Source organism: Paramormyrops kingsleyae, chromosome 18 (genome assembly GCF_048594095.1).
Source record: "Paramormyrops kingsleyae isolate MSU_618 chromosome 18, PKINGS_0.4, whole genome shotgun sequence".
NCBI lineage: Eukaryota > Metazoa > Chordata > Actinopteri > Osteoglossiformes > Mormyridae > Paramormyrops > Paramormyrops kingsleyae.
The window spans coordinates 25,672,983-25,686,408 of NC_132814.1; the positions used below are offsets into that span (position 1 = coordinate 25,672,983).

Consider the following 13,426-nt stretch of genomic DNA (forward strand, 5'->3'; position numbering starts at 1 on the left):
CAATAAAAACCAGTGAATATGCACAGCGGTGTGAACCTACTGGTGCACTACTGGTAGCTTTTTATATATTTTATTAATGTGCTGCAAATTTTCAATAATTATATTCCACACTTTTAGCATGTATGACTGTAATGTATGCAAAAATGACATGCTGTGTGTTCTTAATAGCATATTACCATAGGACCTGTAGGACCAACTCAATTATATGGGAACCTTTCTAGAAAGGGTCATGTTAAGCTATCTCTATCTCCCAGAATATGCATCCTATGTGCATACTGCAGCACTAGCTGTGCCAGTTACTGGGGGAATGGACCTAGGCCCAGCTGCTCTTGTAAAACTATTGAAAGTAATACTGAAAGTGATCCTGAAAGTACTGAGGTGTGATTCTGTACGTGGGTGTGGAATTTTAACTGCGAAAGGGACTTTGTGGCTTTACTCTAATAACATCTGACTGCTGCAACCCATAACCCTTGCAGGCTTATTGTTGGATGACTGAAACAGGGGGTAAAATCACAGAGGAAAGGCTGTCAAATTTCCAGCACCCCTTTTCTCTGTATGGATGTTGAGTGGGGTGGGGAACTAAGCTTGCCCATTCCCCTGAGTAAGGGAATTTCAATGTATATGTCACGGCGGAATGTGAGAAGGGAGGATCCACATACAGCAGTAATCAAACTGAGGGAACTTTACTTTAAACAGACACACACAAAGGATAATAAACAAAAAGACTGTTAGGGGTCAAAACTGGAGGCAGGGAGAATGGATAAGGAGGGTTAACTAAATACTAGGTATCACGTGTAATGGGGAAACCAAATGGGAAACCAGTGTGGGTGATAGAAACGAGAGAAGACACTGTGTGGCCAACACGACAGACACAGACAGATCATGACATCATCCAAACGCAGATGCATTCATTACATTAATTTGTGTTAATAGTATTAGCAAAGATTTCTAATAGAATTTAATTTCTATACTGAATAAACAGACTATAAGATTGTATATGCGATTAATTACCAAGGCATACGATTAATCCTGAATTAAATAATAATAATTGTTTAACAGCTCTATTAACATTTCTTTCTTTTATCACACTGTACTAACCTAATAGCATCTTTGACACCTTTACCCCCCCCATATCATGTAGCTTTTCTTTGCTGGCACTGCGGAGGGGGTCAGTACTTGTAGGGGCGTGAGCGAGCGAATTTCACTCCAGTAAAATCGGCTGGTCGCCAGCTGCCTATGTCATATATAAGATTGACTGGTCTTCTTGGCCAATCCCATTTTCAGACTTATTCCAGTTAGCCAATCAACTTGAAAAGCCTGACCAATTGGTATTTTGTATTAGATTCTCTGTTTTCCAAAGTGAAAAATTAGTAGAGATGTTGACAAGCCAGATCGAAAAGAAACTTGAAAACCTAGATTTAATGCATCACTTTTTCCTCATCCCATCCCCCTTCACCAAAGTGTCTTAATATAGATATAAAAAAAGGATGTGAGAATCAGAAGATTTTTGGGTAGCTTGATGACTGCTAAGGATGGACCATGTACCCAACCGAGTTACCGTGTGGTGCTCTGAATGAGCAAATGATTTTTTAAAATTAATAAATTCTAGACTTATAATGTAATGAGCTCATGGGACAACACTAGCCACACCTAGAGCTAGTTAGTCTTATCTCTTGTCCCTACCCTCCTGTTAATCATTCACAGCTGCCTTGTGTTTGATCCCTCGTTAGTCAGGTATATTAGAGTCTCCCGGTGTTGCGCTCCCAGTTTCGCCATTGTTACCTGTCAGCATGTTGTATCCTGTCTACGCCTTTCAATAAAGACCCCTTTCACAGGTTTTGCTCAATCAGGTTAGCACGCATTTAAATGTTTGTGCGGATTAATTCAGATTCTTCTATAGGTGATGAATAATGTTAAAATAATGTCTTAATTATATTACATTCTTTTCTTGGGTGACAATGCAAACTGACTGTTGCTCATTTATACATATTATTCATATATTTTGTATTTGCGTTTTATTCATTTGTTGAAGGTTTTTGTTCAAAGTGACTTACACAACAGCTGACAAATGCAACTAGGCTCAAAAAACTTGCAAATGACACAAATGCAGTCATGTGCTTATACTCATCATAACAAGTGTCACTTCCTACAGAAGCCCCACACTTCTTAAGAAAATGAATATGGAAATTCTAAACCATATAAAACATTTTAAGAAATAAATGCATTGAAGTCATAATGGAATCAACATGGTAGGTTTTGGAGTATTAGAAATTTAAGGTAATAAATGGTGGTAGATGCCCATTTTCCTGGTGGGACGGGCACATGGGCCGGCAAAATTTATGCGGTCCCGCCTGATTGTCAAGAAATTTAATCCCAATCCAGCCCTGCTACTGAACCACGTGCCTGCAGTAATCCTGTCGGTTCTGTTCCGTTTCTGATTTTTCACAATTTAAAGCCTGTCCCAAGCTGCTCAGGGCAAAATGAAGGGTGGTTCTCAGGAAGAAATCTTCTGTTCTCACTTTCAAGATGGTTCTGCTATTCCAAAAGAGGAAGCTTCAGAAGATCATTTTGGGGAAAACACAATTATACCTGTAAGCAAATGGTTACCCTGCTGAAAAAAACCAGCATGACCAGCATAATGTATGCTGGTTATACCAGCATATGTTGTGTCTTTGTGCTGGTGGACCAGCATCATTAATGAAATATTGCTGGTGGTCCAGCTTCAAGTGCAGGTAGAGCAGGCCAGCTATGTTAGTCCACCAGCTAAACCAGCAACTAACCAGCACAGACCAGCAGGGAAATCATGCTGGTCTGTGCTCTTTTGTTTTGAGCACGGAAATGTTTATGAAAATGTTCAAAATGTTTAACGCAATTAAAACTTACTGTCTTTCAATAATAAATTTAGTCATTAAAGTCAACTGAATTAAAATGTCATTCCCCCTCCACACACAAGCTGTGATACATCCATCATTTTCATTTAGTACTGTCAGGTACATAGTTACGAACAAGCATTCATAAATGTTTTATTACATAGCATAGTACAGAAGTGTATATACAGCGGCAATCAAAATTACAGAACAAGGGGTGTTTTTGTAATATAGAAAGTCACAGCTTATCCGACTTCAATGTTATTCTATCACAAATAGATGTATTTTAATCATATTTCATCAGTGAAAACTATGGTTTAAACAAAAAATGTGAAGGGACAGGATCTAAATTAGAGAGAAATTTGTTATACTTCACAGTTTTTGGATCTAATCTGAAATATTTTGAAATATCTGGCAACCCCAATCTATTTGGCAACAATGGTAGCCATTTTCCAAGATGGTGGACCTCTCCAAGGTGCCTGAAACCCTGTGATGTCATCTTGTTCAGATGAAGCCTAATGGGATGACCCTCTTAGCCACTGGAAGAGAAGTTATTTGATCCAAGAGCTTCCTTTCTCAAATATTGAAGCTGTACAATAAAAGTAAGCTGGAATTGCTCACCAAATTAGTTCTGGGCAGGGCGAGAACTTGTCTTGAAAGGGTCACATCATCTGGGTAGATATGGACTGAAAGGCCACTCTCTGGTGACCAAGTCACTCAGCAAGAAGACTGAGAAGGATAGACTAGCTGTTTGCTGGGGAGAATGTTATGTGGGCAGAGGAGAACCGGTCCAAAGTTAATTTCCGTGATGAAAGCAAGTTTAATTTAGTTAGTTCAGATGGGAAACATTATTTGTGGCGTTGAATTGAGGAAAGACTCCACCAAAAGTGTGTGAAGAAGTGGGAAGAGGTGGGAGGGCCACGAGTCATTGTATGTGGTATGTTCTCTGCTGCAGGAGTCAGGCCTCTCATACGGCTACATTGTAAGGTGAATGCTAAAGAACATCAGAACCTCCTTCTGCAACATGAGGTTCCTTCCTTACGAGCATCACCCAGTCAGCCAATCACTTTGATAGAAGACAATGTGAAGCAACTCCTCAAAGCTGAGAACATCCAGGTGATAAAATGGCCAGCCCAGAGACCTGTTCTAAACCCTATCAAGAATCTCTGGAAGGCAACTGGCAACACAATTATGGTAAACAAGCCCACTACAGGTACTTGGAAGGAACTTGAAGACGAGTGGGACAACATCAAGTCAGAGCAGTGTGAGAAAGTGGTTGTGTTGTGGGTTCCGATGTGCCAGTCATTGAAAAAAAGGGCTTCTATGCTTCCTTTTAATTTCTGAACCATATAAAAGTTGACAGAATTTATTTATAAGGTTCATCTACAATATATATATATATATATATATATATATATATATATATATATATATATATATATATATATATATATATAACTGTTCCCTTCATATTATAATGATTTTGAATCCGGATAAGCTGTGACTTTGTATTTCACAAGAAGTCTCTTGTTCTCTAATTTGATCGCCTCTGTATACAATGAGCCCTACACAGGCAATCAAAGTTTTACGCTCACACAGGATACACCAACCGGCTTCGCTCTGCTCGCCCCGCTACGTTGTCCTATTTTGGGGCGGCGTGCTGGTCACGTGTTGGGAATCGAGCAGCAGGGTGGCGGCGGACGCCTCGGTAGCGGAGTGCGGGAGTGTGGACTGCCTGCCCGCATGCCAGTGAAACATGGATCCAGGTAGGGTAGACTGAACACCAACAGAAAACTTTTTCCTCCAGTATTGCTGCCTAGTTTTCTTTCGATTGAATTTGATTTTCCGATTGCATCTAATAACGGAATGCTACATGCAGATGTTGTTTAATGAGCCAAGCTGTTTTTTTCTTAAAAAATAATAATAATGGGAAGTATTATAATATGAGCAAAAAGAATGTGATCAGAGTTCGGGAACCAACTTCCACTGATACGGTTTACAGCTCTTTATTCTTTAGTTGTTATTATTATCATTAGCTAGCTTCCGTGCCATTTCTGCACTGCCTAGTTACGGTAGATGAAATATTTTTCAATGTATACGTATTACCCTTCGTTGAACAGTTACTTGGCTATTGACTTATCGCAGAGGCTGCACATTGCGTTTCACTTAGACTTCTCTGTTGTCCCTTTACCTTCCATTCAGCTAGTTAGCCACCTTTGCGTTTGTGCTGGATCTCCAGCCTACGTCGCAGATTTCTTATCCTCAGGTCTGTCATCCTATTGATGGTGTTTTCGTATATAATATTCAGCGATTACAATGACTGTCAGTCGACAGAATCCGTATCATTATAAAAATGTTATTTCTCCTAAGAGACCGCCCCGAATCCTTTGTCGCCATATGAAAACAACGCAAAGGGCTGGATTCGTGCGTGCTAAGTCACGTGACACCAAGAATGCTGTATTATTATTTGGGAATTACACTCTTGTATTTTTTTTTTCATGCGTTTTATGTAAGGGTACTGTGGATGAAGCTATACTACAAAATATTTTTGCTACAGAGGCAAATATCACTCATCACACTTGATATATTTTTTTTTTCTGTAAACAAAGTAAACGCACTTATTAAATGCACTTCCACGAATAACATCAAAGTCTGCTTGGTGGTTAACAAGGATTTCGTCTGCTGCTGCACCGACAAGCTCAACATTTTGACAATTCCACTGAAGACAAAAGTCACATTACATACAGTAATTATACAGTACTGAAAATATGCAGTGTATAGTCCACTGTGCCAGCAAAGCAATTCTCTGTTCCTCTTTTGTATTTTGGGGGTTCTTGTGATGGGGTTATCATCTGACTAGTTCTCACATGGTTATCATAATGAATAGCTATATTTTTAAAGATCTAGTTGGACTTCATTGACCCCTTGGGGAAATTCTGGTGCATACCGCAGCGAGAACGTTGTGCACAGACAAACAAACATATAGTGCAAGACAGACATGGTGCAAAGAGTGCAAACAAGTAAACAGGGTGCAAACAAATTAAAAAAGTACACAGTACACAAATAGAATATCCAGAACAACAGAATATTGTAATATTATAGAAATATATATTTAAATATAAATTAATTGTTGGTATATGTGTAATTAAAGAACAGATAGCATTGGATTTTCATTGTACAAGATGGGTCACTTGCTGACGTGTAATGGCTGAGGTGCAGGAGTGGCATGTTGGGAGGAGGCATTGTGGTGTCTGATGGCAGCAGGCAGGAATGATCCCCAGTAACGAGATTTAACACATTGCAGTGGAATGTGCAGGTGGCTTAATGTCTCCCGGATAGCGCCCCCTGAAGGGGATGGGCAGAACTGTTCATAATCTTGTCCAATTTTGCCAACATCCTCTTCTCTGGTACTGGCCCCAGTGCTTCCAGGGTGAGTCTTGTGATGGAGTTGGCCTTCCTGGTGACATAGGTTTTAAGTCCCATGGTTTAACAAATTCGACTTCAGTGTTTTCGTCTTTTCTGCTATCTCACAGGTATGTCATGCACTTTAACCAAACAAAAAAGTTTACTTCCATAACAGAAATCACCTGCTGCAAAGGCTTATCTGATTACATATGAAAATATGTACCCCCCCCCTTTACCCTCCCTGCATTCATTTGCGGGTTATAAGCGATACGGCGGGGTCTCTGCTGCCAACCAGGTAGTAACATTTATATTTTTGAATCCAGTTATATTCTGTAGTTACTATAGGTCTGTTTTACTGGTCAGATTTTTTTCAGTGTCTGTCTAACTGCAAGTGTTATTTTGTAGTAATATTAATAAAAGCAAAAGATTTGAGCTTAAAAGAGTCTTTTTTGATGGCTCACAATTTTCATGGAAATGTACAAGTTTTCCATCACCCAGCTCCCTGTTTTTACTGCAGTTCGGTTGACATGTATGTGATGAGTTTATTCAGGCCCTTAACCTGCCATCGCTTCATCCTGGGAATGACGTTAATCTACATCCAGCCCTATAAGGAGGTCCTCCGTCTTACAGGGAAAAACTTGGGGGTTGGTGGCAGAATTGGCACTCCAGCCACTGGAAAAAAAACTCACACTGGTCCATTCGGACTGGTGTGGTGCTGAGGTATCACCTGTCACATGACTGCACTCAGGTTCTCATCCCTGAGATGGTTTGTCATGTGGTGGGTGTGGCAATGCACTGTAATCAGGGCATGCTCCTTACACACCATAATCAGGGCATGCTCCTTACACACTGTAATCAGGGCATGCTCCTTACACACCGTAATCAGGGCATGCTCCTTACACACTGTAATCAGGGCATGCTCCTTACACACTGTAATCAGTGCATGCTCCTTACACACTGTAATCAGGGCACGCTCCTTACACACTGTAATCAGTGCATGCTCCTTACACACTGTAATCAGGGCACGCTCCTTACACACTGTAATCAGTGCACGCTCCTTACACACTGTAATCAGGGCACGCTCCTTACACACTGTAATCAGGGCACGCTCCTTACACACTGTAATCAGTGCACGCTCCTTACACACTGTAATCAGGGCACGCTCCTTACACACTGTAATCAGGGCACGCTCCTTACACACCGTAATCAGGGCATGCTCCTTACCCCTCTCTCTCTTAGCTAAAATGTTCAGTAACATGAATTAATGTAACAAGATATATGAACTTTAAGAACATATCTGAAGAAATACTAAAACCAGTAGTTATATCGAAATTCATCCACAGTCCTAACAATCCGTCTGCCTGCCTGCCGATCTATCTATCTATCCATCCACCCTGCTTCCTAACAGGCCCTCCAAGGCAGGGAAACAGCCTTTTTTACTTATACACTATATAAAATATATTACTTCTGCCTTCTGATATACGGATGTTTATCAGACAAGTTTATTGTGCAGTGTATTGGCGATCTATAAAGCAGCACAAATGGTTCTTTCATTTACGATCTGTGACGTGTTAATGTTCGTTACGCAGAACCTTTAGTCACACGCACTCCGAATAGCACAATGGCTTTCTGTGCTGCTTAGCGAATGGAGGGACACTTTTCAATCTTAATTGAGGCGTAGAATTCATCCAGCTGTAAAGAATTAAACTTTTCTTTCAATGTTGCGTCACACTACAGATCGATCAGCTCCAGTTGCGCTGCTGTCGCGTAGTCGAAAGTAAAAGGACAAGATATCCGTGACAGAGGCAGGGAAGTTTCCAGCCTTAGAAAAGATCAGCGGCTAACTCAAATTTACCTGGGGCATCGGGGCTAAAATACTCGGGGCTCTAACCCGACGTGAACGTACCTAACGACGCCCATGGTTAGAGGTCTTTCAGTTTGATCAAAAAAGGCCAATCGACGGGAAACTTCTCCACGCTAGCCTAGGAGAGATTTGTGGTACCGTTGTACCTTAGTATGCGACACATTTAGTATTCAGGGACGGGAAACGGGGGGAGGCGTGGACTTCCCAGTATTTAATTTGACTTCACCCCCTGTAAACAGACCTTTGCATTTACATTATTAAGTTGTGTCTCCCAGTCAATGAGTGGCTGATCATCTGTTTTCGAATGCATTGTGTGCCACCTAGCGGCCTGAATCACAAAGCGCAATATCTCATATCGCCAAACACAATAAACAAAAACAATAAACGAATAGGCCTATATATTCGTTCAGAATTGCAGTAGCAACTATTCACTTACCTAGCCACTTCGGAAACTTACTTTCACTCTTGGTTTGTTCTGACTAACCCCTCTTTTTAAAAGATATAATTTAACTAATTGGTAGAATTAGAAGTGGCCTTATATAAAAGAAATTCACCAAATTATCAGGAAAGATGAATTCATTATTCATATACGCTCCTCGCTTTACAAAGTTAGATTTACGATTAGGGTGACCAGATATTCCATGCCAGGGAGGACACTCAACTAGGACATGGAAGATACTTTATTGATGCTGGGTGATGGCAGCATCCACATGCAGACACGCTTCCAGTCTCTGTAGTGCTGAACAGAACAACATATTGTACGGTTACTTTTTTGTCTATCGATTTTTCCGGCTTAGGATGGGTTTGTCGGAAAGTCGAGGAGCAACTGCGTAGAAAACGCGAGCTCATTATAAAGGTTTTATCGATCTTTGCGACCCTACCTTGTTAGACCCATTTGAAGGCATTCCCTGTGAGTGAAATGTTACATTGATTGTTACATTTTGCCGCATTTAGAGTTGTTAAATACTACAATGTACTAACCTTTTACTTATCAGTGAATATATTTGTATTTTCAGTTTCACACCATTCACATGATAAACACTCTAAACCTCATTACCTCTGTGTCCGGGAGCCATTATGTGGAGGTTATGGTGAAAAAATTTTACTTTGCAAAAAAGTTGATAAGGGTTAGGGTTAGAGGCGTCAAAACGCAGATACACACACACAAAGTATTCTGACTATAGAAGGCAAATGTCAGCATGAGACATAACGATATCCCAGACTTTTCAGATATTTTTACGTCACAAAGAAGAGGATAAGTCTGAGAAAAAGAGGACGTTTGCTCACCCTAACGGAGGGGTTTAACTTGCTGGATAACTAAATGTAGGATTCTGGAGGCCAGTATAGAGATTCATTTTCTCCAAGTAATGTTAAAGCCAACAAGCTGATGTCACTTGTTCACTTTATTGCAACTAGATAGTAAACGCTAGCAGCAATGAGGTTTGATAACCGATTATAACTAATCTGATATGATATAAAATAGGTGCTACATGTAATAACTGGCTAGGAGTACATTACGAGTGAGCACGGGCCGGAGCTACCTGGTTAGCATGCTAATGTACGTAGTTTCGCATTCTGTTGATAATTTTAGTTAATTTTTGAATTTTTAAACTAGAATTCTTACATGTAGTCTAGCTCCGTTAATCATAGCTAAATCAGTGTGTAATCATTAGCTTTATTTCACAATAAGTCATGTTCCTCATTCCCAAAATACTCTAGTGTCGTAACAATAGCTTATAAAACTGAAAATGCTGTGTTTTGCCAGAATATAACCTGGCCATTACACTGGCAGGAACTTTTATGACATCCCATTCTAAATCCATAGGCATCAATATGGAGTTGTCCCCCCCTTTGCAGCTGTAACAGCTGCCACTCTTCTGGGAAGGCCTTCCACAAGATTTTGTCTGTGGGAATTTTTGCCCATTCATCCAGCAGAACATTTCTGAGGTCAGGCACTGATGTTGGACATGAAGGCCTGGCTCACAGTCTCTGTTCTAGTTCATCCCAAAGGTGATCAGTGGGGTTGAGGTCAGGGCTCTGTGTGGATCAGTCAGGTTCTTCCACACCAAACTCACCCAACCATGTCTTTATGGATCTTGCTTTGTGCACCGTGGCACAGTCATGGCGGAACAGAAAAGGATCTTCCCCAAACTGTTCCCACAAAGTTGCAAGCATAGAATTGTCCAAACTGTCATGGTATGCTGATGCACTAAGAGTTCCCTTCACTGGAACCAAGGGGCCTAGCCCACCCCCTGCAAAAGAACCCCATACCATTATCCCTCTTCCACCAGGCTTTACAGTTGGCAGAATGCAGTCAGGCAGGTAACGTTCTGCTGGCGTCCGCCTCACCCAGACTCGTCCATCAGACTGTCAGACAGAGAAGCGTGGTTCGTCACGCCACACATTTCCACTGCAGTGCAGTGCAGTCCAGCGGCAGTGTGCTTTACATCATCCATCGCTTCGCATTGCACTTAGTGATGTTAGACTTGCATGCAGCTGCTCGGCCACGGAAACCCATCCCATGATGCTCCGGCAAAGCACTTTTTGGGCTGGATAATGCCAGAGGAAGTTTGGAACTCCGCAGTTATTGACTTCACAGAGTATTGATGACTTTTATGCAGTGTGCGCCTCAGCAGTCGACAGCCCCGCTCTGTTACTTTGTGACTGAGTTTCTGTTGCTCCTAAACACTTCTACTTTGTAATAATACCACTTATAGTTGACCATGGAATATCTAGCAGGGAAGAAATTTCACAAACTGACTTATTGCAAGGGTGACATCCTATACCACACTTCAGAGTGACCCATACTTTCACAAATGTTTGCAAATCTGACTGCATGGCTAGGTGCTTGATTTTATACCTTTATATCTGTGGCAGGGCGACACGGTGGCGCAGTGGTTAGCGCTGCTGCCTCGCAGCTTGAAGGTCCTGGGTTTGGTCCCTGGGTCAGTAGGACCTTTCAGTGTGGAGTTTGCATGCTCTCCCCGTGTATTCATGGGTTTCCGCTGGGGGCTCCAGTTTCCTCCCACAGTCCAAAAGTGTGCAGGATAGTTAATTGGTGACTCTAAGTTGGCCCCATGAGTGTGTGCCCAGCAGTGTGTTGGCGACTGGCCAGGGTTGGTTCTTGCTTGTGCCCATTGTTCCTGGGATGGGCTCCGGTCCCCCCCACGACCCCAGTTGGGATCCAGCAGTTATGGTGATCGATGGATATCTGTGGCAATGGGACTGAATGAAAATGATTAAGAGGTGTGTCCCAATACTTTTGTCCATATAGTGTATAATTTTTTTTCTTTTAACATGGCTGTGTATTAATGTATTTTGAAACATATGATTCAGTTTGTTACTGCTACTTTCAACAGATGCAGTTATTCTGCATGTGCATTAATAGTTGTGGTATACTGGAGCTATAGGACCGACCTTATTTTATTTGTTAAAGACCCACAGAGCACACCCACAGTTTCCCCCCAGTATGTCCTAACTCTAACCCTACTGTGCCCCCAGTATGCCCACAGTGTGCCCACATTGCCAGCTTTGGGGCCTGTTTAGGGCCACTGCGGGCAGCCCACTGGGGGGCATCCATCAGGCTTGAAATGTGGGGCATGTGTGAGTCCCACACTATGAGGCCCAGTGAAACAGCCCTAGGGTTGTACTGGTATTTCACAGTATGCCACAGTCTGAAAATCGATGGTTATCATACCATGTACATTTGCTTATTACCGGTCACTATCACTATCAGAATCCGCCGGCAGACTAATGCCCAAAGCAGCAACATGTCCCTTAACCCGTTAAAATATGCCTTTCAGAACAGTATCTCATCCCCAGCAGGCTTTTTATGCACTTCTGGGTTTCTAATGCTTCTGGACCAAAGTGCCTCATAAGCATTCTGACACGTCTCCAGTTCCTTTTGCAGGAATGCATTAGCTTCCTTCGCCGCTTCCAGGCCCTGCCTGAGAGAAGCTACCAGTTGCCTCAGTTCAATGCTGTTTTCTGCGGCTAGCCGACGCTAGCAGAGTTCTCCTATTCGGGACTCTCTATTCTATCCCTCAAACCACCGATTGCTGACCACACTCAGACTGTGAACTTGCCAGTCTGCCCTTAATTTCTTGCTGTCCTTCCAGCAAGGCCTGTATCACGTTAGCATGCCTCTGCTTTATCTTGGAACATTTCAGGTTCCGTTCCCTGCATGCCTCCTCTAGCCACTCTAGGGGGTCTAGCTTATCTGTGAGAGATCCGTACGATCCCTCCTTGCAATGCTTTGCAACAAATTCAATGTCCCACTCCATCATTGTAGGTTCTGAGTATAAATTTAAACTCTCACAGTATAAACTTACACAATATACCTACAGTGGTGGTTTATCTGAAGGACACAGGGTTACAGTGTGGGGAACTCTGCTGGTGCCTTCTTACCAAAGCCCAGTTCCTCTACAAACACACCTCCTGTTTACCCTCTATTACTAATAAACAGGTCAAACCAGGAGAATTCTCATGTGTTGAATTACTCCCTATTCCCTATATTATTTTACTTGCAAACCAGTTATACTCACAAGTGTGATTCTTTCTGGGTCCTTCGGTTCACAGAAGAAGGTGGCGCGTCTGGAATGAAGTTTTCTGGTCGGTCTTCTCTCTTAGGTGAAGAAATCTTCTCTCTTCTTGAGGAAAATATCAGCCAAAAAAAAAGGTTCCCAGGTCACTCTTCCAGTTGTTAGCCGCCTTCTCCTGGCTCGCTGATAAGATGTAAGGAATCCACTTGCAGAGTCTCCGCAGTTTCGGCAAAACGTTGGTTTATTGAACAGTAAAAATAATATCATGTACAGTGTAGACGTACACCGAGTATTGAAAGGCAGCTCAAATACAAAGTAAGGACAGGTCTTCATCGCCCTTTATGCCCTCCCCAACAAGGGGCTGTGTGTAAGCGTTGTGTGTGCGTTTGCATGAAAAGAGTGACCTCCTGGAGTGTCAAGATCCAGAGACAGGGATGGAACAGGACAGGACGGAGATTTCCCGTGAGAGCAAATGGTAGTTCAGCCACCTTTCTGGTCACTGTATTATCTTTGTTTGCACCCTAGTGGTGCCGACTGGAACCCCCATTCTCTTCCTGACTTCCCTCATGATCATAAATTGCTAACACTGTCTGTATTCAAATGATCAACCAAGAACATTGGGGCATCTTTACTACTTTTCCTTACACCGGTATAGAAAAAAAATGCAACTGAAGGGAGAATCTCTCCTGCGCGTGCGCATCCCCTTCCCTAATCAGCTGCCTGTCAGACTCGGCAGCTGGCCCTGTCGT

The 13,426-nt window shown here is 42.2% G+C and overlaps 1 protein-coding gene and 1 long non-coding RNA gene across 2 annotated transcripts in view; one reads left to right on the plus strand and one right to left on the minus strand.

Moving 5' to 3' along the window:
• The first annotated feature begins 4,456 nt into the window (after positions 1-4,456).
• atp13a2 (ATPase cation transporting 13A2) overlaps positions 4,457-13,426 on the plus strand; it is a 36,001-nt gene continuing 27,031 nt past the window's right edge. The window contains exon 1 of the mRNA XM_072701874.1: positions 4,457-4,633. Within this exon, the coding sequence (XP_072557975.1) occupies positions 4,624-4,633 (10 nt within the window). The 5' untranslated portion in view covers positions 4,457-4,623. The remainder of the gene's footprint in view (positions 4,634-13,426) is intronic.
• Positions 9,798-12,802, minus strand: LOC140579381 (uncharacterized). The gene is made up of 2 exons (XR_011983448.1): positions 12,681-12,802; positions 9,798-11,361 (listed from the first exon to the last, which is right to left on the minus strand). It is a non-coding gene; the product is annotated as an uncharacterized lncRNA (long non-coding RNA).